The sequence below is a fragment of the Ranitomeya variabilis genome, chromosome 1 (assembly GCF_051348905.1).
Source record: "Ranitomeya variabilis isolate aRanVar5 chromosome 1, aRanVar5.hap1, whole genome shotgun sequence".
NCBI classification, from domain to species: domain Eukaryota; kingdom Metazoa; phylum Chordata; class Amphibia; order Anura; family Dendrobatidae; genus Ranitomeya; species Ranitomeya variabilis.
In genome coordinates, this window is record NC_135232.1 from 135,676,957 (window position 1) to 135,702,042 (window position 25,086).

Sequence of the window (25,086 nt, forward strand, 5' to 3'; positions counted from 1 at the left end):
TCAAAATTCCAGTACCATTTGCTCCAGTTCTGACAGTCCAATCAAAAATTGGTGATATACACATTGTAGCATTCGTTCTCCCCTTTCCAGGGACACCGCACATGTGTATGTATGCCATTTCCCTGAGGAGCAGCGCCTCAAGAAGTGAGGCAACCCTACCCTGCCAATGCTAAGTGTGAGACTGGGATAGTGAATGCCATAATACGGTGCACACTATCCCATTCTCACACTAAAGATCTGCATCCGAAAATGCTCCTCTGACTTTGCGGGCTCAGATCTCAGCCTCTGGGGGAGCAGGCTGCAAACGGGAAGAGATATTTTTTAATAATCCTCTTGGCTTCATTACGCACTATGCCGCTTTTTCATTGAACCCTCCAGCGGTTTCTGGGGGCTCGAGGAACAGGGCGCCCCCAGAACCATGTTAAGTCTATGGGAGGAATGGATGGCATTTGCCTCTCTCGCTTTAACTTGGATTTCTCCGCAACCACGTGTCTGATAAACAATCTGAGATATACGTTCTGTAGATTGGACCGTGTTCTTTGCCAGAACCCATATCCTGAATGCGAGGCACCTGGTACCGAGGACCAGTGCCCCAAGAGACGTGACAAACCTCTGATCAGGCTGCTCATGTCTTCTAAATGAGGTTACCCACTTTCCGGTGCTGATATCTCGGCTAGTGAAGACCCCACATTCCCCAAACTTGCAGTGTGTACAGAGCTCAGGTAGACCTACACAATGAGAGATGGCGTTTGTTACTATTAAAAGCGGCTTTAGTACCAGACATTTCAAAATTCCAGTACCATTTGCTCCAGTTCTGAAGATGCAATCGAATATTGGTGATATACACATTGTAGCATTCGTTCTCCCCTTTCCAGGGACACCGTACATGTGTATGTATGTTATTTCCCTGAGGAGCAGTGCCCCAAGAAGCGAGGCAATCCTTCCCGGCCAATGCTAAGTGTGAGACTGGGATAGTGAATGCCATAATACGGTGCACACTATCCCATTCTCACACTAAAGATCTGCATCCGAAAATGCTCCTCTGACTTTGCAGGCTCAGATCTCAGCCTCTGGGGGAGCAGGCTGCAAACGGGCAGAGATGTTTTTAGATAATCCTCTTGGCTTTATTACGCACTATGCAGTTTTTTCATTGAACCCTCCTGCGGTCTCTGGGGGCTCGAGGAACAGGGCGCCCCCAGAGCCATGTTAAGCCTATTGGAGGAATGAATGGCATTTCCCTATCTCCCTTTAACTTGGATTTCTCCGCAACCGCGTGTCCGATAAACAATCCGAGACATACGTGCGGTAGATTGGACCGTGTTCTTTGCTGGAACCCATATCCTGAATGCGAGGCACCTGGTACCAAGGACCAGTGCCTCAAGAGACGTGACAAACCTCTGATCAGGCTGCCCATGTCTTCTAAATGAGGTTACCCTCATTTAGAGGTTACCCTCGGCGCACTGCTCCTCGGTACAAGGTGCCTCGCATTCAAAATATGGGTCCCTGCAAAGAACATGGTCCAATCTACAGAACCTATATCTTGGATTGTTGAAGAAATCCAAGTTAAAGAGAGAGAGGGAAATGCCATTCATTCCTCCCTTAGACTTAACATGGTGTTGGGGGTGCCATCTTCCCCGATCCCCCAGAAACCGCAAGAAGGTTCAATGAATATAAATATATATATATATATATATATATATATATATATATATATATATATATATACTAGGAATAGGATGATGGGGTATACTAGGAATAGGATGATGGGGTACATATATATATATACTAGGAATAGGATGATGGGGTACATATAGGAGGAGGATGATGGGGCCATATATATATATATATATATATATATATATATATAAGGAGGAGGAGGATGGGGCCATATATACTAGGAAGAGGATGATGGGGCATTTATATATAGCAACCGTCATCCTCCTTCTTGTGTATATATATGCCCCATCATCCTCTTCCCAGTATATGTGGCCCCATCATCCTCTTCTTAGTATATATGACTCCAACATCCTTTTAGTATATATGGCCCCATCATTCTCCTATGTGTATATATATGGCCCCATCATCCTCTTCCTAGTTTATATATATTGCCCCATCATCCTCTTCCCAGTATATATGGCCCCATCATCCTCTTCCTAGTATATATGGCCCCATCCTCCTCGTATGTATATGGTCCCATCATCCTCCTCTTATATATTGCCCCATCATCCTCTTCCTATTATATATGGTCCCATCATCCTCCTAGTATATATGGTCCCATCATCCTCCTCTTATATATGGCCCCATCATCCTTCAGGGCTCCCACCATTTTAATTTCTTATTAAACAGGCTGTCTGCCACTCAAAGCCCTTTTTCTCCCCTTCATCATTATGAATCTTCCCATAATCCTTAGAGACTAAAGATTTTATGGCTCTACCACAGCAATCTGAAGTCCCTTACACCACTAGAATCCCTCCCTTAACAATAAGACACCCACCATTCACCTATGGGCTCCCAGTTCTTTTAAACAATGAAATTCAAGACAAACATATGTTTAGTTAAAAAGAAAAACAAAATTTATTGAACAAACCCCATCACATCAAATCAGTGCAAACATAGTAACATAGTAATGTAGGTTGAATAAAGACCTAGGTCCATCAAGTTCAACCTTTCTCCCCCAATTGTACTCCCCATACCAACACTACACTAACTTGCTGGGACTCGGCCTCACACATGAATTACCATTTTTATTATTACTGCACTATTACAATTACATATAAACCAGTTTATAATTTTTTAATTAGTTGTATTTTTGTATTACTGTTATGGTATTGCTATAATCCATGTACCTAAATCTGTTGATCCAGAAGAAGGCAAAAACCCCAGTATACATTCAGCCAATTTGCACCACGGGGAAAAATTCCTTCTCGATCCCTAGAAAGGCGATCGGTACAAGTACCCTGGATCAAAAGTACTACTATAGGTGTAACATGTTGTCTAATTTACCTATAACCCACAATGTTATGGGCATCAAGGAAATCATCCAGCCCTTTTTTGAAAGCTGTTATAGTGTCGGCCATAACTACCTCTTGTGATCGCCATTCCACAACCTGACTGCTCTGACTGTAAAGAACCCTTTCCTGTTTATGAACATGTTTTAATACAGTGTAACAAAAAATAGGTATTCAAATGTTCATTCAGCAAATTTGAATTTACGCTCCTTAAAGAAGTGCAGTGCTGAGACATCTTCCTGGTGTTAAATAAATCATGTTTCTATGTATGCTCACATTGTGGGGCATCACAATTCCCCTTTTCTGTCTCCATGCAGAGTTGGGGCAGCCACAGCCTCGATGTGAATGCTGCATCATGGCATCTGATTCTCAAGCTGCTCCTAGGAGTCTGATAAACACATGCCCTGATGTTGCACTCACATCGTGGCCACGACTAACTCCACTCTCTGCACGGAGGCAGAGAAAGGGGGAATGAGGCAGTCCCGCAATGTGAATGTATTGAGAAAATTGCTCTATTTAATAGGGTACATGTAACACTGGGAACTTGCCCCAGTCCTGCTCTTCTACTTTAAGTTAAAATATCTACTTTATTAAACAGCCCCCATCCCAACAAACCCCCACTAATAAATGTGTGTATTTGCATTCAAACATACATTTGTCAAGAAATAAAACATACTGTCATTATTAAACACTTATGGCAGGTCATAAGGTATTTCAAATTTTCTGATCACAGAAGGTCTCACAAGTCAGACCCAATATGATCAAAAGCTTTTGACATATCCAACAAAATCCATAGAAATGTCCATTCAACAGAATAAGTGTCCTTGTAAGAGTGTACTGTCTATTGTCCTGGTCTAAGTCTAACACTTTTTCCATTTTTCCAAAATATCCTTCACCCTCGGCAAGTTACATTTCCAAAGTCTCTGTGCAATACACCTCTTCACCTCCTCGTCATCTGGATGATCATCCTTAGGAAGTCCAAATATATAGTCCACTCGCATTCTGTTCTGTCTCCTCCTCCACCTATCATACAGATGTTGTCCATTCAGTGGGAACTTGTCCTGGCATTGTTTTAACATCAGTGGTTCTGTCACAACAGTTAGGGGATATAGGGAAATAAATCTTTGAAAATCTTTGAACATCCTCTTCTTTGGTCTCCATGGTGGGAGGTCCAGGCTTCGTTTCTTTTTCTTGATTAAACGTTTCTCTTTTTCAATTGCAGCTCTGTAAAAGACACATATATATTTTATTTAAAAAAAAAAAAAACAGAAGAATGCAATATTTGTGAAAGATTGATCAAGCAAAAATATTCTACTTTTCAAGTACTTACAGTGAGGTGGATGGCTTCTCTTGCAGTCTGTCGAGAATTTGTGTTGTCATCATGGATGCCTTCACCATATTTTCCATCAATAATATTAAATATGCTAAAATTAAAGAAAACAAAATTATGATGGATAATAGTCACAGTAAAAGAGCAGCACAACCATTAAACTGAGAAATGTTGGCAACAGGCAGGTGTTAAATTCAGAATCATAATAGAGGACATAAGGGATAAGCTTTAGTACTCCATGGTAAAGTAAAATCAATGTATTTTTATTCCATCATACAAGAGGAAAAATGTTGTGACATCACGCCAACTCACTCCATTATGTTCAAGCATGAGATTGATGTGTGAGGTGCTGAAACGTCATAACATGTATTCTCTCCTAAGATGGAATAAAAAACACGGGGTTGATTCAACTTTACCTTGGCATGCTGTAGGTTATTCCTTATAATGTAGAAAGATACATGGGTAAGAATAGAAACAGATGATAATGGAAAAGGAGAAATAAAATAAAAACGTATCTTTTTCATCCAAGTGACGTTGTAGGACGACGGGAACACATTTTGGCAGTGGCCCTTCTTTTGTCTATTAGATCTTCATGCCTTTAAAAGACAAAAAAAATAAAGATTGGAATTAAACCCTCATGAGAACAAACAGCTTGAGGGTTTTGTTTTTTTATTTTATTTTATAACTAATGTCTAACAGTAAGTTTTATCAGTGCCTTGAGGGGCTAATTTCCTGCCCCATCCTCTATCTCTGGAACCTCATTATCCTGTGCTGGGGAGAGGGTGATCTTGGATAATTAGATGGGTATATGAATAAAATAACCGTTACTATACAATCAGGTGATGATGCACAAACTAGCTATAGACTGGTTCATAATTTTGATGTATTCACCTTGTAGTCCAGATCTCATCCTCTTGGTCAGTCAGGTCCGCTTGTAGTCTTCAGTCTTCTTCCCTGTGGTTTCCCTGCTGGGCAGTGCAGGCTTCGACATCCCTAAGGAAAAGTTAAAAAAACCTTAGATTTTAATGTATTTAGAAGAAAAGTATTAAATATATTAAAACATACAATGCAATAACAAGTCCACATTCCTAGATGTTTAAGTTCTCAAAATGCTAATGTTTTGAAGAGGTCACTGATTTGCCTGGGTGATTGTTGAGTCATGTTGACTCCAAAGTGTAAGGGTACCGTCTCACATAACGATTTACCAATGATCACGACCAGCGATACGACCTGGCCGTGATCATTGGAAAGTCGTTGTGTGGTCGCTGGGGAGCTGTCACACAGACAGCTCTCCAGCGACCAACGATGCCAAGGTCCCGGGTAACCAGGGTAAACATCGGGTTACTAAGCGCAGGGCCGCGCTTAGTAACCCGATGTTTACCGTGGATGCCAGCGTAAAAGTAAAAAAAAAAAAACAGTACATACTCACATTCCGGTGTCCGTCAGGTCCCTTGCCGTCTGCTTCCCGCTCTGACTGAGTGCCGCCGTAAAGTGAAAGCAGATCACAGCGGTGACGTCACCACTGTGATCTGCTCTTACTTTCCGGCCGGCAGACAGTCAGAGCGGGAAGCAGACGGCAAGGGACCTGACGGACACCGAAATGTGAGTATGTACTGTTTTTTTTTTTTTTTACTTTTACGCTGGTAACCACGGTAAACATCGGGTTACTAAGCGCCTGGAGATTACCCTGTTTTTTTGTATTTTGGGGCTTTATTATTTGCTGCAAATAAATACAAAATGTTTAGCTTTGAATTTCGCAGACATATTGTCAGTAGTTTAGAGTAAAATAACAATGTACACTTTACTCAAATATACCTATAAAGAGGAAAATCAGAGAAACTGACAATTTTGCAGTGATCTCTTATTTTTTGCCAGAGCTGTATATACACTGACCCTACCCCCTGTAAACAGCCTTTTGTATATAGATATACAGAATTACACCAAAATTACTATGTACACTCTAATGTAAACTTATCAAAATCATTTGTTTAGTTGAAGGCTATTTTATGACCAATAATTTAAAATTTGAAATATGTATTCCATTAGTTAAAGGATATATATATATATATATATATATATACATACATACTCCATGAGAATGAATATTTGAACTTACTTTAGCCGATTTCGGGCTTGAAACTGAAGTTCGGTATCCAAAAGTGTAAGAAAATAAATATATCTTCTAGAAGCGATGTCCAAAATTGCAATATCAATCTCTGAAAAGAAATCAATATTAGGAAAATAGCACAAGTGATATTTAAGGTAAGCAAGCAAAAGCTATTCAGCTAGTCTGGCAAAATAGTATAAATGTAGCAGGTTTTATTTGCTTCATAGGTAGGCGGAGTAAAGGCCCCGTCTCACATAGCGATTTACCAACGATCACGACCAGCGATACGACCTAGCCGTGATCGTTGGTAAGTCGTTGTGTGGTCGCTGGGGAGCTGTCACACAGACCGCTCTCTCCAGCGACCAACGATCAGGGGAATGACTTCGGCATCGTTGAAACTGTCTTCAACGATGCTGAAGTCCCCCTGCAGCACCCGGGTAACCAGGGTAAACATCGGGTTACTAAGCGCAGGGCCGCGCTTAGTAACCCGATGTTTACCCTTGTTACCAAAAAAAACAAACACTACATACACGCCTTTCGGTGTCCGTCAGGTCCCTTGCCGTCTGCTTCCTGCTCTGACTGAGTGCCGCCGTACAGTGAGAGCAGAGCGCAGCGGTGACGTCACTGCTGTGCTGTGCTCTCACTGTACGGCCGGCAGTCAGTCAGAGCAGGAAGCAGACGGCAAGGGACCTGACGGACATCAGATGGTGAGTATGTACTGTGTTTTTTTTTTTTTTACATTTACGCTGGTAACCAGGGTAAACATCAGGTTACTAAGCACGGCCCTGCGCTTAGTAACCCGATGTTTACCCTGGTTACCAGTGAAGACATCGCTGGATCAGTGTCACACACACCGATTCAGCGATGTCAGTGGGACCTCAACGACCAAAAAAAGGTCCAGGCCATTCCGACACGACCAGCGATCTCACAGCAGGGGCCTGATCGCTGGTACGTGTCACACATAGCGAGATCGCTACTGAGGTCGCTGTTGCGTCACAAAACTTGTGACTCAGCAGCGATCTCGCTAGCGATCTCGCTATGTGAGACGGGGCCTTAAGGCTTGTGATTGGACTTTTTGAAAAAGAATGGCTGCCCTCGCCCTCTTTTCATTAGGTGTTATCAGTCCATCAGTGGGTAAAGAGTAAGAAGGATTAAGGGTGTTTTTGTAAATAAAGTGTTTGCAAGTGTGTGTATGTGTATGTATATATTGTTTATTTTAGCCAAGTTCCTACCTGTCTCAATACACTTTTATAGAGAATTGGCACTCTGAAAAGAATGCGAAATTTAGAATCATTGATCATATTCCTCCACTTAGAAATGATGGCAGCAGGGTGCATTTACTTAAAAAATGGTTTTCTTTTTTCTTTCTTTGATAGATTGTGCATTTGCTGGTGAGATCCCTGGAAACTATTATTCATCCCTATACAATATCTATTACTGTACTAATATGCAAGGATACATGTTGTGACATCACACCAACTCACACTGTTATGTTCAAGCATGAGATTGATGTGTGAGGTGCTGAAACGTCATAACATGTATTCTGTTCTAAGATGGAATAAAAAACACGGGGTTGATTCAACTTTACCTTGGCATGCTGTAGGTTATTCCTTATAATGTAGAAAGATACATGGGTAAGAATAGAAATGGATGATAATGGTGAAGGAGAAATAAAATATAAACTTATCTTTTTCATGCAAGTGACGTAGTAGGACGACTGGTACATGCTTGGGCAGAGTGTAGGAGACGTAGGGAGATGATGGGAACACATTTTGGCAGTGGCCCTCCTCTCTGTTGGATCTTTATGCTTTGAAAAGAGAAAAAAAAATGAAGATTGAAATTACAACCTCATGAGGATAAACAGCATGAGGGTTTTTTTTTTTTTTTTTTTTATTTTCCAATAACTAATGTCAAACAGTGAGTATTGTCAGTGCCTTTAAGGGGGCTCCTTTCCTGCCCCATCCTCTATCTCTGGAACCTCATTATCCTGTGCTGGGGAGAGGGTGATCTTGGATAATTAGATGGGTATATGAATAAAATGACCATTAGAATACAATCAGGTGATGATGCACAAACTAGCTATAGACTGGTTCATAATTTTGATGTATTCACCTTGTAGTCCAGATCTCATCCTCTTGGTCAGTCAGGTACGCTTGTAGTCTTCAGTCTTCTTCCCTGTGGTTTCCCTCTTGGGCAGTGCAGGCTTCGGCATCCCTAAGGAGAAGTTAATAAAACCTTATATTTTACTGTATTTAGAAAGCAAAGTAGTAAATATATTAAAACATACACTGCAATACCAAGTCCACATTCCTAGATGAGTGAGTTCCCAAAATGCTAATGTTTTCAAGTGGTCACTGATTTGCCTGGGTGATTGTTGAGTCATGTTGACTCCAAGGTGTCTGGCTAGGTTCATGATTGGATTAAAAAGTTAAGAGGTCACTGACTTGCCTGGGTGATTGTTGAGTCATGTTGACTCCAAGGTGTCTGGCTAGGTTCATGATTGGATTAAAAAGTTAGCATGTTATAAAGAGGCATAAAGGTATTTATGGAGGTACCAGGGCTGTGAAAAGTGTAATTTTTATGTAACTGACAAACATGGTGGTGCAGGTTTAATGTTAGAATGATCAAAGTAGTTATGAAGAGCTAAAATAGCTTTTCATAGCTGGGGCATAGCTAAAAAATAAAATAAAAATGTGATATTACAGAGTGTGCACAGGTTTGGGCAGTGTCCTCATCAAGGCGACGTAGGTAGACGACGGGAACACGTTTTGGTAGTGTGTCCCTTCTACAGTCTGTTGGGTCTTCATGCCTTTAAAAGACAAAAAAATTAAGACTGGAATTACTACCTTATATGAGATTTTGAGGGTTTTATTGTATTTTATTTTCCAATCACTAATGTCAGACAGTGAACACTCATTACCTTGTGTGGCTCCTGTCCTGCCCCATCCTCTTTCTCTTGGACCTCGTTACCTTGAGCTGAGGAGAGGGTGATCTTGCTCTGGAAAAAGATAATTAGATGGGTATATGAATAAAATGACCATTGGTATACAATCAGGTGATGATGCACAAACTAACTATAGACAGGTTCATAATTTTGATGTATTCACCTTGTAGTCCAGATCTCATCCGGTTCACTAATTTGTTCTTCTTCGCTACTGTCTTCCTCTTGGTCAGTCATGTCCACTTGGAGTCTTCGGTCTTCTTCCCTGCGGTCTCCTTCCTGGGCAGTGCAGGCTTCGGCATCCCTAAGGAAGAGTTAGAAAACTTTATTTTACTTTTTTGTAACTGTCTTTCATGGTGGTGGAGGTTTATTGTTCAAAGAATTAAAGTTTAATGTTATAGCTAAAATAGCTTTTCATACCTGGGACACAGCTCAAAAATGGGATATTACAGAGCTTATATGAATTTACTACCCACAAAATATTACCTTGAAGTGCTGGCTTGAGGCTCATCACTGGTTTCTTCCCCTGCCTGTGCCACTAGTTTGTATGCATGACATATGTCCGTCAGGGTCTTCTCTCTGTATGTCCTTTCAGCAGTCATATTGGTATGCGCAAGATATTTTGCAAAGAGACACTTCTCTGAGTCAGAATATTTTGGGAGAGTCCATGTCTCACATACCCTCCTCACAAGTTGACTTGAGATAACCGGAAGTTTGTACCTAGAAAGAAATACAGAAAAAATAAAATACATTGCACTATATTATTGAAGAATGATAAAAAAAACAGGGGTGTCAGTGTCCCTGATTCACATGAATGGGTTCCATGTTCGGGTTGTGGTACTGTTCTGTGACCCGAGCTTGAACTTTTAATAAAATGTTCGGCATTTGGCTGAACCCCCCACCCAGGCCGGAACAGTCAGTGTTTCGCCCATCACTACTTCAGAGTGCCATTCATTGCATATTTTGGATGCTGCACATGTGATTGGCACACAATAGATCAATCATATTACCCCAAAACAGTTTGCTACCACTGCCAATCCAACCTAGAAAGGAATGCTGAAAAAAATACATAGCACTAAATTTACTATTGAAGAATGATAAGTCATGGCACTGTGCTTTTTATTCAAGAATAATTGGTCATTTTTGTAAATCTTACTTGTGATGGTACCGTGCAATGTCATTTGAGACATTGAAGAGCTCCTTCCCTGAGGTAGAGAGGAAAAATGTCTCTTGTGGCGAGTTCTTCCTCACAAGCTTCGGTCTGACTCTTTCAAAGTAAACTCTGAACCACTAGAAATAAAACAAAACCAAATATTAATAAATAATATAGTAAAATAGAAATGTGTCATCATGTATTACATCATAAATTAATAAGGAGCATAACTAAATCTCACCATTTCTTCCTCCTTAGATAGGACAAATGTGGCCACTTGCTGTGTAGCGGTCTTGTGTAACTTTACACCGATAACAACAAGGTCTTCCCCATCATATGTGTGGCTAATCCTCTCCTTCCACTCGGACACCTAAGGATGCAGAGACTGAAGGTTAGCCATGAAGAAAAGTAAACCAAAAATGAGTATGAGTACTGAAAAGACTAGAAGAGAGGGACTTACAGTCATGTTCCGTACGACCCCCGGTCGCTGCAGATGCTTCAGCAGGAGCAGGGCCTGCAGATAGTAAATTATCTCCAGCTGGGTGCCTTGAAGGTCACATCCATCTTTGATAGCTTGAACACACTTTAAAAATGGTTGTTTTGCCACATCCAGGATTTTCCGGCACTCCTGAGGTGTATGTTGCGATGTTGTCAGTGCCAGGTACCTAAAAATAATGTAATGGAATATTATGGTATATACAAGCAACACAGTACAAATATATAAACAATATCTACTTCAACACTAAGTGTATGAGGGTTATGAGATCTTCTAAGAAGAAAAAAGTGTAATGGGCACCCCAAAAATAAATGTAATAAGGTAATGAAGGGAACCAAAATCAAGTGTTGCTGCTCACTACGCAAACAGTGACTTACAAAAGGAGAGAGAATGCTGCATAGTATAATGGAGTGCACACAACACAATAATAGGAAATCAGATCGTATTTTGTTACAAATATGCACAAACCAAACCATTAAAATAAAAAACATACATGGTGAATATGGAATAATGAGATATCGCCAAAAATGGGAGGAAATAATATACATGGTGTCAATATTGCATTCCATATTGCAATGTTTTAGGGTTGGGGGAAATTTTATGAAGGAGAAAATATGAAATGCTGTATATTATAAAATCTAAATATATATATTAGCTCAAAATACATATTGGCTCATAACCCACCTTTTGCTGACAACTTCTCTTGATATTCCCTTTGACAACCTCTTTTGTATATCCTCGGTCACGGTCAGAAAAAACTCACATGACTTAAACAGTGCACGGTTTCTTTCAAAGAGGTTGGAGGCTCTCAAATTGTAAGTCATGAACCTACGCACATGTTTTAGGTAGTTGAATATGGTCTGATTTGCCAGATTCAGGTGCCGCAGCTTTGTAAAGAAGGAGTGGACTCTTTGTACATCTTTTACAAAGTCCAGATTGGCAACTTTGGGGTTCATGTAAAAGAGGAACCTGGCTACATCCGCAACTTCCTGTCTGAAGTATCTCACCCCCAAGGTGTGCTGTAAATAGTTGGAGAAGCCCACCAGCAGTGGGTCCTGCAAAGAGTGGCGTTTGTATAAACCAGCTGCCATCATCTTCTTTCTTGTATCCACTGTCCATCTTGTCTGCAGGGCTCTGTAATTGGGGAGAAATAAAGAGACAGCTCAGGCATTAGACATTTTTTAACCAATTCTCTTGTTACTACTTTTTGTCACATAACGTAACATATAGCGGACTAGCAAACCTGTATGTTCGACCATCAGCCACAGTCAGGCTTAAAATATAATCATATAAGTAAAATGATGTCAACGGTCGATTAATTACATAGTGCTTCATGTATAAACACAAGAGTCAAATAAAATGGGTACATCAACTCACCAGTTAGTAGACAAGGTGCATAAGGTCCAAAAGGAGTAGGTGCCGTGGATGGGCAGAGATCCTGGGCCGACACCCAGGCGTAACAAGCAATATCAAAATAGGAGGAAGTCCAGACATCATCAGATTGAAGAAGGAGATATAATGGATATTTTATATGTTTCATCTTTATTGGTGTCCATTATAAAAGAATTACACCTGAAACACGTAAGCAAATTATTTTATGATGGACACCAATAAAGATGGAAAAAAAAAAACCAATATCTCTCCTCCTTCCATGTGACGCTTGTTGGACTTTCTACTATTTTGATTTTGCTTGATAAACATAATAGACATATGGCCTACTTATGGCAAACCTCCAGAGGTTTCATAGGTAACAGTTGAAGGGAAAGGGAGGGGGTGAAGGAGGATGGGGTAGGGAAAGCTAGGGTATACAAGGACATACAGAAGGGTGAACATCTTATGTCAGAAAAAGTAGACTTTAACAGTGCTTAGAGGATATAGGCACTCTATACATGCTGACCTCTGTGTGGTTTGATCAGAACCCTCTTCCTCCACATTTTCTTCATCGTGACCTTCCTCAGGTGGCCGTGTAGATTCAACATCTCTATGACCTTCTTCTCTGCTGTCTTCTCCTTCGTCATGTCTTTCTTCTTCTTCTTCTTCTTCTTCTTCTTCTATATGCCAGTCTTCTGTAGGCTTTTCAGGCTCCAATAGGGTGGGTACATTTTCAACTTCATGCTCTTCGTGTGCAGGTGTAACCTCCATTTCTTCTTCTGTCTCCTCTGGGGCCAGTACACCTGCAACCTTCTCTTTTAGTACCTCAGTTTGAGCAGCGGTTGTTGGCTCTGATGAAGCACCAGCAGAAAATGGTGCAGAGGTAGATGGTTTGTTGAATATTACAAACCCTCTTTCTTCCAAGAAGGGGACCACATTCTCCAGGGATCCAAGAGACAGGATCTCTTCATAATCGATAGCCGTTCCCTTGGACGCAATGTTGACCAGCGTCTGTTTGGCTGATTCCAGAGTGGCTTTTCTGTCATCTTCACTGCTTATTCTCATACATGTCCGCTTTAAATGCGTAGAGAGGATTTTTTGTGGCCTGAAGCATAATGGGCAAGTCTTCGGTGTTCGGTTGTGACTGTTAAAAAGGCAGAGATATTAGTTATTAAATGCTCCATTTCTGAAGGTCCAAAGCTTATCCATAAGTAAAGCATCTCAAGAAAGTACACAATTACACCAAAATCACTATATGAACACTCTAATGTAAATTTATCAAAATCAATTGTTTAGCTGAAGCCTATTTTATGACCAAAAGTGTTTAGCATTTGATAATATTTATTCAATCATTTAAAGGATATACCAGGTCTGTATTTTACGCTAGGCATTGGGGGTCCGGTACCTAGGGCAGAGGGTGGAGCCTAGCTTGGGATTTTTTTAAAAATACATGTATATCTCTATCTATATATATCTCTATATCTATTTATCTATATTTATATATCTATCTATATATCTAGGTCTGATGCCTAGGGCGGTGGGTCAAGGGGGTGAAGCCAGGCTCAGGATTTAAAAAAAAAAAATATATATATATATATATATATATATATATATATATATATATATATATTATGTTCCCTCCCTTCCCCTCCTCTCCCCAGACTCCATAAAAAAGCTTCAATCAGCTCCCTGACCCCTTGGGCTGTGGCGTGCACACTCTGCTGATGTCACTGCAGCACGATGAGAAGACCTCATCACGCTAAGTACTTCTGATCTGTAGGGGGCGCGCCCACTTAAAGTGCCTAGGACAGCATGAATGTCAAATATGACCCTGGATATTTCCTCCATGAGTATAAAATATTTGAACTTACAGTTTAGCAGTCTTCATGTTTGAAACTGAAAAAAAATGTTAAAAAAGCAATATTAGGAAAATGGCAAAAGTGACACACAAAATAAGCATCATAGGTAGGCAGCACGGTAGGGGTAGTAAGGGATATATATCCTCCAGACTTCTTGGATACAAACCCTGGACTACACCCATGTGTACAGACCCCAGAACCATACCCCTGTATACAGAGGTATATATATATATATATATATATATATATATATATATATATATATATATATATATATATATATATATATATATATAATTACACCAAAATTACGATGTGCACTCTAATGTAAACTTATCAAAATCATTTGTTTAGCTGAAGGCTACTTTATGACTAATAATTGTAAACATTTGATAATATGTATTCAATTATTTAAAGGAAATATCCTCCATGAGAATTAATATTTGAACTTACTTTAGCAGACTTCGGGCTTGAAACTGAAGTTCGGTATCCAAAAGTTTAAGAAAACAAATAAATCTTCTAAAAGCGGTGTCCAAAAGTACAATATCAATCTCTGAAAAAAAAGCAATATTAGGAAAATAGCACAAGTGATATTTAATGTAAGCAAGCAAAAGCTATTCAGCTAGTCTGGCAAAATAGTTTATAAGTGTAACAGTTTTGTGCTTCATAGGTAGGCGGAGTAAGGCTTGTGATTGGACATTTTGAAAAAGAATGGCTCTCTCCTTCCCCCTTCATTATGTGTTATCAGCTCAGTAGTAGGTGAGGAGACAGCACGTCTGAGGGGTTTTTGTTAATAAAGTACTTGCGAGTGTGTATAGCCCCCGTCTCACTAAGCGAGATCACTAGCGAGATCGTTGTTGAATCACAAGTTTTGTGACGCAACAGTGACCTCCGTAGCGATCTCGCTATGTGTGACACGTAGCAGCGACCAGGCCCCTGCTGTGAGATCGCTGGTCGTGTCGAAATGGCCTGGACCTTTTTTTGATCGTTGAGGTCCCGCTGGGTAGCACACATCGCTGTGTTTGACACCTTACCAACGACCTCGTTGACGACTCAGACACTGAATCGTCATAAAAGCTCCCATGTGACATCGTTGTACAGGTCGCTACAGGTCGCTGGTGAGATGTCAAACAGTGAGATCGCAGCTGCGATCGTTGGAAGATCTCACTGTTTGACATCTCAACAGCGACCACATAGCGACGCAGCAACGATCCCTGAAGGTCGTATCGTTGTTGGGATCGCTTTAGCGTCGCTAAGTGAGACGGGGCCTTATATGTACTGTATGTATATATATACATATCCGAGAATAGACCCCTATATGCAGTCCTTGTATACAGATAAATACAAATAAATCACTATGTACACTCTAATGTAAATGTATCTAAATCAATTGTTTAGCTGAAGTGTGTTTTATGACTAGTGTTGAGCGATACCTTCCGATATCCAGAAGTATTGGTATCGGATTGGATCGGCCGATATTCAAAAAATATCGGATCTCGCCGGTACCGATACCCGATACCAATGCAAGTCAATGGGACCAAAATATCGGAATTAAAATAAACCCTTTCTTTCCTTGTAGGTTCATTCTACTTGAAGGAAAACAACTAAGAATAATGTAGGATGTATTGGGGGAGGTGGAGGAGACATTAAAGGCATACAGAGACCGTGCAGACAGCCGTGAACGGTGCTGCAAGGCCAAAAAAAACTCCTCTATGTAATCCTATATAGTGTTTTTCCACAATCTAGCAGGATACGGATGGAAAGCCACTAATAGGATCAATTTGAAAAAATGTGCAGCAGGCTGCACTATTTGAAAAACGGACAATGGAACGGTACGAGGCAGTGACGCACCCTGAGCTGACTACAACCGGCTGTGGCTGCAGAACAGACTACAGAGTGAGCTACACTCACACACAGACCGTGCAGACAGCCGTGAACAGCGCTGCAAGGCAAAAAAAAGGATCTCACACAGCGGATGCTAAATTAGCCTGGGAAAAGCACTATGAAGCAAATCGCTATCTCTAAACTGGCCCCTTAGTCAGAACGCAGCGTCCTGTCCCTAACTGAATTCACAGCAGAGTGAGCCCGAAATGGCGCCAGCGACTTTTATAGAGTATCATGACATCATTTCAGCAGCCAATCACAGCCATGCCAGTAGTTACATGCCCACCATGCAGAACAGGATGTGCCCACACTTCTAATCATTCCTCATTGGCTGAATTCTGGCTCTGAATTATGGGAACTTCTGATTCCGGTATCCGATACACTGAAAGTATCGGAACTCGTTATTGGAATTCCGATACCGCGAATATCGGCCGATACCCGATACTAGTGGTATGAGAATGCTCAACACTATTTATGACCATTCATTTTTAACATTTGACAATATTTATTTATTCAATTATATAAAGGATATATATTCCATGAGAATGAATATTCGAACACATGGCATCCTTTGTCAGAAACGCCTTGCTGCACTGTCTGTGCATTATTTCATGAATACCATGTTTTGATTCAAAGTTTTATTCTACTCCCGTCAATAAATGTTGCACCTTTTTGTAAGCTGGATATATTATTCTTATCACACTGTTGAGCAATTACGTGTATGTAAGGATTGTCTTTATGCATGTTTTTATTACACCTGATACCCATTATTATTGTACACTGTGTATGGGGATGGGGACTGCAATGTACTGTATGAAGTCCGATGGGGAGTGCATTCTATTGTATGGAGTTCGATGGGTAGTGCATCCTACTGTATGGAGTCCAATGGGGAGTGCATCCTACTGTATGGAGTCCGATGGGGAGTGCATCCTACTGTATGGAGTCCGATGGGGAGTGCATTCTACTGTATGGAGTTCGATGGGGAGTGCATCCTACTGTATGGAGTCCAATGGGGAGTGCATCCTACTGTATGGAGTCCGATGGGGAGTGCATTCTACTGTATGGAGTCCGATGGGGAGTGCATTCTACTGTATGGAGTCCGATGGGGAGTGCATTCTACTGTATGGAGTCTGATGGGGAATGCATTCTACTGTATGGAGTCTGATGGGGAGTGCATTCTACTGTATGGAGTCCTATGGGGAGTGCATTCTACGGCACTTAGTTTGAAGGGGAGTGCATTCTACTGTACTGAGTCCGATGGGGAGTGCATTCTACTGTATGGAGTCCGATGGGGAGTGCATTCTACTGTATGGAGTCTGATGGGGAGTGCATTCTACTGTATGGAGTCCTATGGGGAGTGCATTCTACTGTACTGAGTCCGATGGGGAGTGCATCCTACTGCACTTAGTCCGAAGGGGAGTGCATTCTACTGTACTGAGTCCGATGGGGAGTGCATCCTACTGTATGGAGTTCGATGGGGAGTGCATTCTACTGTATGGAGTTCGATGGGGAGTGCATCCTACTGTATGGAGTCCGATGGGGAGTGCAATCTACTGTATGGAGTCCAATGGGGAGTGCATTCTACTGTATGCAGTCCAATGGGGAGTGCATTCTACTGTACTTAGTCCGAAGGGGAGTGCATTATACTGTACTGAGTCCAATGGGGAGTGCATCCTACTGTATGGAGTCTGATGGGGACTGCATTCTACTATATGGAGTCCGATGGGGAGTGCATTCTATTGCATGCAGTCCAATGGGGAGTGCATTCTACTATATGGAGTCCGATGGGGAGTGCATTTTACTGTATGAAGGCCGATGGGGAGTGCATTCTACTGTATGAAGACCGATGGGGAGTGCATTCTATTGCATGCAGTCCGATGGGGAGTGCATTCTACTGTATGGAGTCCGATGGGGAGTGCATTCTACTGTACTGAGTCCGATGGGGAGTGCATCCTACTGTATGGAGTCCAATGGGGAGTGCATTCTACTGCACTTAGTCCGAAGGGGAGTGCATTCTACTGTACTGAGTCCGATGGGGAGTGCATTCTACTGTATGGAGTCCGATGGGGAGTGCATTCTACTGTATGGAGTTCGATGGGGAGTGCATCCTACTGTATGGAGTCCGATGGGGAGTGCAATCTACTGTATGGAGTCCAATGGGGAGTGCATTCTACTGTATGGAGTCTGATGGGGAATGCATTCTAGTGTATGGAGTCTGATGGGGAGTGCATTCTACTGTATGGAATCCTATGGGGAGTACATTCTACTGTACTGAGTCCGATGGGGATTGCATCCTACTTTATGGAGTCCGATGGGGAGTGCAATCTACTGTATGGAGTTCGATGGGGAGTGCAATCTACTGTATGGAGTCCGATGGGGAGTGCATACTACTGTATAGAGTTCGATGGGGAGTGCATCCTACTGTATGGAGTCCAATGGGGAGTGCATCCTACTGTATGGAGTCCGATGGGGAGTGCATTCTACTGTATGGAGTCCGATGGGGAGTGCATTCTACTGTACTGAGTCCGATGAGGAGTGCATCCTACTGTATGGAGTGCGATGGGGAGTGCAATCTACTGTATGTAGTTTGATGGGGAGTGCATCTTACTGTATGGAGTCCGATGGGGAGTGCATCCTACTGTATGGAGTTCGATGGGGAGTGCATCTTACTGTATGGAGTCCGATGGAGAGTGCATCCTACTGTGTGGAGTTCGATGGGGAGTGCATCTTACTGTATGGCGTCCGATGGGGATTGCATCCTACTGTATGGAGTTTGATGGGGAGTGCAATCTACTGTATGGAGTCCGATGGGGAGTGCATCCTACTGTATGGAGTTCGATGGGGAGTGCATCCTACAGTATAGAGTCCGATGGGGAGTGAATTCTACTGTATGGAGTCCGATGTGGAGTGCATTCTACTGTACTGAGTCCGATGGGGAGTGCATCCTACTGTATGGAGTCCAATGGGGAGTGCATTCTACTGCACTTAGTCCGAAGGGGAGTGCATTCTACTGTACTGAGTCCGATGGGGAGTGCATCCTACTGTATAGAGTCCGATGGGGAGTGCATTCTACTGTATGGAGTCCGATGGGGAGTGCATCCTACTGTATGGAGTCCGATGGGGAGTGCATCCTACTGTATGGAGTCCAATGGGGAGTGCATCCTACTGTATGGAGTCCGATGGGGAGTGCATTCTACTGTATGGAGTTCGATGGGGAGTGCATCTTACTGTATGGAGTCCAATGGGGAGTGCATCCTACTGTATGGAGTCCGATGGGGAGTGCATTCTACTGTATGGAGTCCGATGGGGAGTGCATTCTACTGTATGGAGTCCGATGGGGAGTGCATTCTACTGTATGGAGTCTGATGGGGAATGCATTCTACTGTATGGAGTCTGATGGGGAGTGCATTCTACTGTATGGAGTCCTATGGGGAGTGCATTCTACTGTACTGAGTCCGATGGGGAGTGCATCCTACTTTATGGAGTCCGATGGGGAGTGCAATCTACTGTATGGAGTTCGATGGGGAGTGCAATCTACTGTATGGAGTCCGATGGGGACTGCATCCTCCTGTATGGAGTCCAATGGGGAGTGCATCCTACTGTATGGAGTCCGATGGGGAGTGCATTCTACTGTATGCAGTCCGATGGGGAGTGCATTCTACTGTACTGAGTTCTATGGGGAGTGCATCCTACTGTATGGAGTCCGATGGGGAGTGCAATCTACTGTATGGAGTCCAATGGGGAGTGCAATCTACTGTACGTAGTTTGATGGGGAGTGCATCTTACTGTATGGAGTCCGATGGGGAGTGCATCCTACTGTATGGAGTTTGATGGGGAGTGCATCTTACTGTATGGAGTCCGATGGGGAGTGCATCCTACTGTATGGAGTTTGATGGGGAGTGCAATCTACTGTATGGAGTCCGATGGGGAGTGCATCCTACTGTATGGAGTTCGATGGGGAGTGCATCCTACAGTATAGAGTCCGATGGGGAGTGCATTCTACTGTATGGAGTCCGATGGAGAATGCATTCTACTGTACTGAGTCCGATGGGGAGTGCATCCTACTGTATGGAGTCCAATGGGGAGTGCATTCTACTGTATGGAGTCCGATGGGGAGTGCATTCTACTGTACGGAGTCCGATGGGGAGTGCATTCTACTGTATGGAGTTCGATGGGGAGTGCATCCTACTGTATGGAGTCCGATGGGGAGTGCAATCTACTGTATGGAGTCCAATGGGGAGTGCATTCTAATGTATGGAGTCCAATGGGGAGTGCATTCTACTGTACGGAGTCCGATGGGGAGTGCATTCTACTGTATGGAGTTCGATGGGGAGTGCATCCTACTGTATGGAGTCCGATGGGGAGTGCAATCTACTGTATGGAGTCCAATGGGGAGTGCATTCTAATGTATGGAGTCCAATGGGGAGTGCATTCTACTGTATGGAGTCCAATGGGGAGTGCATTCTACTGTACTTAGTCCGAAGTGGAGTGCATTCTACTGTACTGAGTCCGATGGGGAGTGCATCCTACTGTATGGAGTCCGATGGGGAGTGCATTCTACTGTATGGAGTTTGATGGGGAGTGCATCCTCCTGTATGGAGTCCGATGGGGAGTGCATTCTACTGTACTGAGTCCGATGGGGAGTGCATCCTACTGTATGGAGTCCGATGGGGAGTGCAATCTACTGTATGTAGTTTGATGGGGAGTGCATCTTACTGTATGGAGTACGATGGGGAGTGCATCCTACTGTATGGAGTTCGATGGGGAGTGCATCTTACTGTATGGAGTCCGATGGGGAGTGCATCCTACTGTATGGAGTTTGATGGGGAGTGCAATCTACTGTATGGAGTCCGATGGGGAGTGCATCCTACTGTATGGAGTTCGATGGGGAGTGCATCCTACAGTATAGAGTCCGATGGGGAGTGCATTCTACTGTATGGAGTCCGATGGGGAGTGCAATCTACTGTATGGAGTCCAATGGGGAGTGCATTCTACTGCATGGAGTCCAATGGGGAGTGCATTCTACTGTACTTAGTCCGAAGGGGAGTGCATTCTACTGTACTGAGTCCAATGGGGAGTGCATCCTACTGTATGGAGTCCGATGGGGAGTGCATTCTACTGTATGGAGTTCGATGGGGAGTGCATCCTACTGTATGGAGTCCGATGGGGAGTGCAATCTACTGTATGGAGTCCAATGGGGAGTGCATTCTACTGTATGGAGTTCGATGGGGAGTGCATTCTACTGTGTGGAGTCTGATGGGGACTGCATCCTACTATATGGTGTCCGATGGGGAGTGCATTCTACTGTATGAAGGCCGATGGGGAGTGCATTCTACTGTATGAAGGCCGATTGGGAGTGCATTCTATTGCATGCAGTCCGATGGGGAGTGCATTCTATTGCATGCAGTCCGATGGGGAGTGCATTCTATTGCATGCAGTCAGATGGGGAGTGGAATCTACTGTATGGAGTCTGATGGGGAGTGCATTCTGCTGCATGGAATCCGATGTAATGTGTGACCTATGCTCCATCTACCATATTACTACTCCCAGAAGTGGACCAAGTGGGGTCACACATTATCCCACTGCTCCCTTAAAAATGTGTAAGCTTGCTTTGTCCACTTAGAAGGGAGCAGGGGTGTAGAGTAAACGTCCAGTAGATAAAGAATTTCACAATAATACATACAATAAACTTACACCCCTTAATGCCTTTTTATGTGGCACTAAAGGGTGTTTACCCTAATAAATGAAAGAAACAGATGTGGGGTCTCCCCTATTTTTCGTAACCAGGCAAGTGAAGCAGACAGCTGCAGGATGATATTATCAGGCTGCAAAGGTCCCTGTTTATTGGGCCTAAAAATATCAGCCCGCAGCGGCCCTAGAATTGGCGCATCACATTAGATCGCGCTTTGACTGCCCCTTCCTGATTGCCCTGGTGTGGTGGCAATCGGGTTAATGGTAGTTGGCGTTTGTCAGCCTTTAATTGTTCAAAGTCACAACTGGCATCAAGCCATGATACATCGGTCTGGGGAGCATTGCATATGATGATGGGATTAGATACGCCGGTCTGGGAAGTATCGCGCATTATGATCGGATAAGGCTACGTCCACATTAGCGTTGGGCGCCGCTGCGGCAACGCATGCGTCATGCGCCCCTATATTTAACATGGGGGCGCATGGACATGCGTTGTCTTGCGTTTTGTGACGCATGCGTCTTTTTTGGCGCACGCGTCAGGGCGCAGAGGACGCAGCAAGATGCATTTTTTGTGCGTCCAAAATCATGCCAAAAAAGAACGCATGCGTCACAAAACAATGCGTTTTGCATGCGCTGTGCGTTGCGTCACCGATGCGTCGCCGACACAAAGCACAACAACGCTAATGTGAACGTAGCCTAAGGTATGTTAAGGTACCTTCACACGCAGCGACGCTGCAGCGATAGCGACAACGATGCCGATCGCTGCAGCGTCGCTGTTTGGTCGCTGGAGAGCTGTCATACAGACCGCTCTCCAGCGACCAACGATGCCGAGGTCCCCGGGTAACCAGGGTAAACATCGGGTTACTAAGCGCAGGGCTACGCTTAGTAACCCGATGTTTACCCTGGCTACCAGCGTAAAAGTAAAAAAAACAAACAGTACATACTCACCTGCGCGTCCCCCGCCGTCTGCTTCCTGACACTGACTGAGCGCCAGCCCTAACAGCACAGCGGTGACGTCACCGCTGTGCTGTACTTTCACTTTAGGGCCGGCGCTCAGTAAGTGTCAGGAAGCGGACGCCGGGGGACGCGCAGGTGAGTATGTACTGTTTGTTTTTTTTACTTTTACGCTGGTAACCAGGGTAAACATCGGGTTACTAAGCGCGACCCTGCACTTGGTAACCCGATGTTTACCCTGGTTACCATTGTAAAACATTGCTGACATCATTGCTTTTGCTGTCAAACACGACGATACATGGCGATCGGACGACCAAATAAAGTTCTGAACTTTATTCAGCGACCAGCGACATCACAGCAGGATCCTGATCGCTGCTGCGTGTCAAACTAAACGATATCGCTAGCCAGGATGCTGCAACGTCACGGATCGCTAGCGATATCGTTACAAAGTCGTTTCGTGTGAAGGTACCTTTAGGTAATTTATCCTGAGATTACAGAGTCTACAAGTTTTGTATCTAGCCAGCTAGACAATGGTGTTTTCCTTCTGTCTGAAGAGCTAAAGTAATGAAAAAAAAGCTATAGGAGATCGATATCTATCGATCTCCCCTGCAGGTTTTTATCTTTTTTTTTAACTGTTCAATGCTGCAGATTGATGGCTACACAAACATGGTGGTGGAGGTTTAATGTTAGAATGATCAAAGTAGTTACAGGAAAGAAATATATATTGGTACTGTGTTAGCCAGTAGATATAAAAATATTTAGAATTATGTAGTTATGCAGTAGTTATGAAGAGCTAAAATAGCTTTTTCAGAGCACCCCACAGCCCCAAAAACTGTCTGGTAACTCCTCAAATTGCATCTGACCTGCCCCCAAAACATTCAGGTGTCGCACTACTTGTGTTCAAAGAAAAGGAAAGAGAAAAATCGGTCATACACAGATTTCCCATAGAGATACATTGTGCAGCCCCAAGGCTGACAAAATTAGAAGCCAGGAGCCCTAGCCAGGAAATACAGAGCAATGCACTGAGAGCAGAATATCAGAATATACTGCCATCTGCTGTGTATTTTTTAAACTACACTATAGCAGATTTATTTTAAACCTCCCCCTATACAAGCACTTAATTAACATTCAATGTCTTCTCAGAGAGATAAGCTTCAATACAGAAACATGTAGCCCCCCTCCCCCAGCAATGCCTTGCACTGAGAGCAGACTGTACTGCCATCTAGTGTGTATTTTTAAAAACACACTATAGCATATTTATTTCCACAGTACATGCTGTTCACTCTACAATATAGAAGCAAAATGCAGGATTTAAGTGAAAATACATTGTAAGGCATGTCAGTTTTTTTGGTCAGTTTTGCATATCAGTTACTGTAAGCCAATAACCAAAAACCAGGAGTGCATGAAAAATGCAGAAGTGGTGACCTGGGGAGGCAGTATTTAGTACTTTATGCAGCTGCACCCCAAAAACGAGTCATCTCAAATGTACCCGAAAATGTGTCATTTTTAGAAATAATCACTTGGGGGACATAAAAAATAGTATTCAGTGAATTAGGGTCTGTTGAAGGTAGTATTTAGTACTTTGGGGGATGCACCCCAAAATATTTATCCTCAAATTTACCCCAAAATGTGTCAGATTTCAAGAAATAATCACTTGGGGGACGTGAAACAAACAGTTTTCAGTACTTTAGGGGCTGTTGGAGGCATTATTTAGCACTTTAGGGGATGCGCCATGCACCCCAAAATGCATCTTCTCAAATTTACCCCAAAATGTGACTGTAGCCCACAAATAATGACTTCGGAGGGCATAAAAAAAAACAGGATTCAGTATATTACGGGCTGTGGGAGGCAGTATTTAGCACTTTAGTGGATGCACCCCAAAATATGTCTCCTCAAATATACCCCCAAAATGTGTCAGATTTCTAGGAATACTAACTTGGGGGACGTAAAAAACAGGGTTGGTTCAATATTTTAGAGGCCGTGGGAGGCAGTATTTAGCATTTTCGCGGATGCACCCCAAAATATGTCTCCTCAAATGTACCCCCCAAATGTGTCAGATTTCTAGAAAAACCACTTGTGGGGACAAAAAAACAGGATTCGGTACGTTAAGGGCTGTAGGAGGCAGTATTTATTACTTGAGGTGGCTGCACCCCAAAAAATGTGTCTTCTCAAATGCACCCCAAGACATGAATGTAGCCCAGAAATAATCACTATAAATAACTAGTGTACTAAGTAAAAAAAAAATAAAAAATTCAGCCAGCCCCCCCAAAACTGGAGGGGGGAGTCAATATT

General features: G+C 42.9%; 1 protein-coding gene and 1 long non-coding RNA gene across 9 annotated transcripts; both read right to left on the reverse strand.

Annotated features, from left to right (window-relative positions):
- Positions 1 to 2,550: 2,550 nt before the first annotated feature.
- On the reverse strand, positions 2,551 to 4,843 carry LOC143807497 (uncharacterized). The gene is made up of 2 exons (XR_013221748.1): positions 4,339 to 4,843; positions 2,551 to 4,232 (listed from the first exon to the last, which is right to left on the reverse strand). It is a non-coding gene; the product is annotated as an uncharacterized LOC143807497 (long non-coding RNA).
- A 4-nt stretch (positions 4,844 to 4,847) lies between these two features.
- On the reverse strand, positions 4,848 to 14,910 carry LOC143807478 (uncharacterized). Of its 8 annotated transcripts, none has more exons than XR_013221740.1 (16): positions 14,719 to 14,908; positions 14,278 to 14,302; positions 12,933 to 13,550; positions 11,720 to 12,169; positions 11,000 to 11,204; positions 10,781 to 10,909; positions 10,543 to 10,676; positions 9,873 to 10,106; positions 9,553 to 9,690; positions 9,366 to 9,443; positions 9,149 to 9,254; positions 8,558 to 8,659; positions 8,034 to 8,252; positions 6,455 to 6,554; positions 5,230 to 5,331; positions 4,848 to 4,934 (listed from the first exon to the last, which is right to left on the reverse strand). XR_013221740.1 is itself a non-coding variant. In XM_077289092.1 (13 exons), exons 2-12 carry the CDS (start codon positions 14,292 to 14,294, stop codon positions 8,585 to 8,587), a joined length of 2,184 nt encoding a protein of 727 aa, XP_077145207.1. In that variant the 5' UTR covers positions 14,295 to 14,302; positions 14,719 to 14,909; the 3' UTR covers positions 4,852 to 4,934; positions 8,558 to 8,584. The 8 variants fall into 8 exon arrangements, 2 of the variants coding, with proteins under 2 accessions (XP_077145207.1, XP_077145198.1); XR_013221739.1 differs by having other exon boundaries at positions 7,678 to 8,252; XR_013221745.1 differs by lacking the exon at positions 10,781 to 10,909 and having other exon boundaries at positions 7,678 to 8,252; positions 14,719 to 14,910.
- Positions 14,911 to 25,086: the final 10,176 nt, after the last annotated feature.

What these genes read in the sequence shown, in the direction of transcription:
- LOC143807478 (XM_077289092.1), bottom strand. An exon ending in TCTGATCAAACCACACAGAG is followed by an intron (nt 12,170 to 12,932) that starts GTCAGCATGTAT and finishes CCCCAATTACAG; the next exon opens with AGCCCTGCAGACAAGATGGA. An exon ending in GGGTCGTACGGAACATGACT is followed by an intron (nt 10,910 to 10,999) that starts GTAAGTCCCTCT and finishes CTGCATCCTTAG; the next exon opens with GTGTCCGAGTGGAAGGAGAG.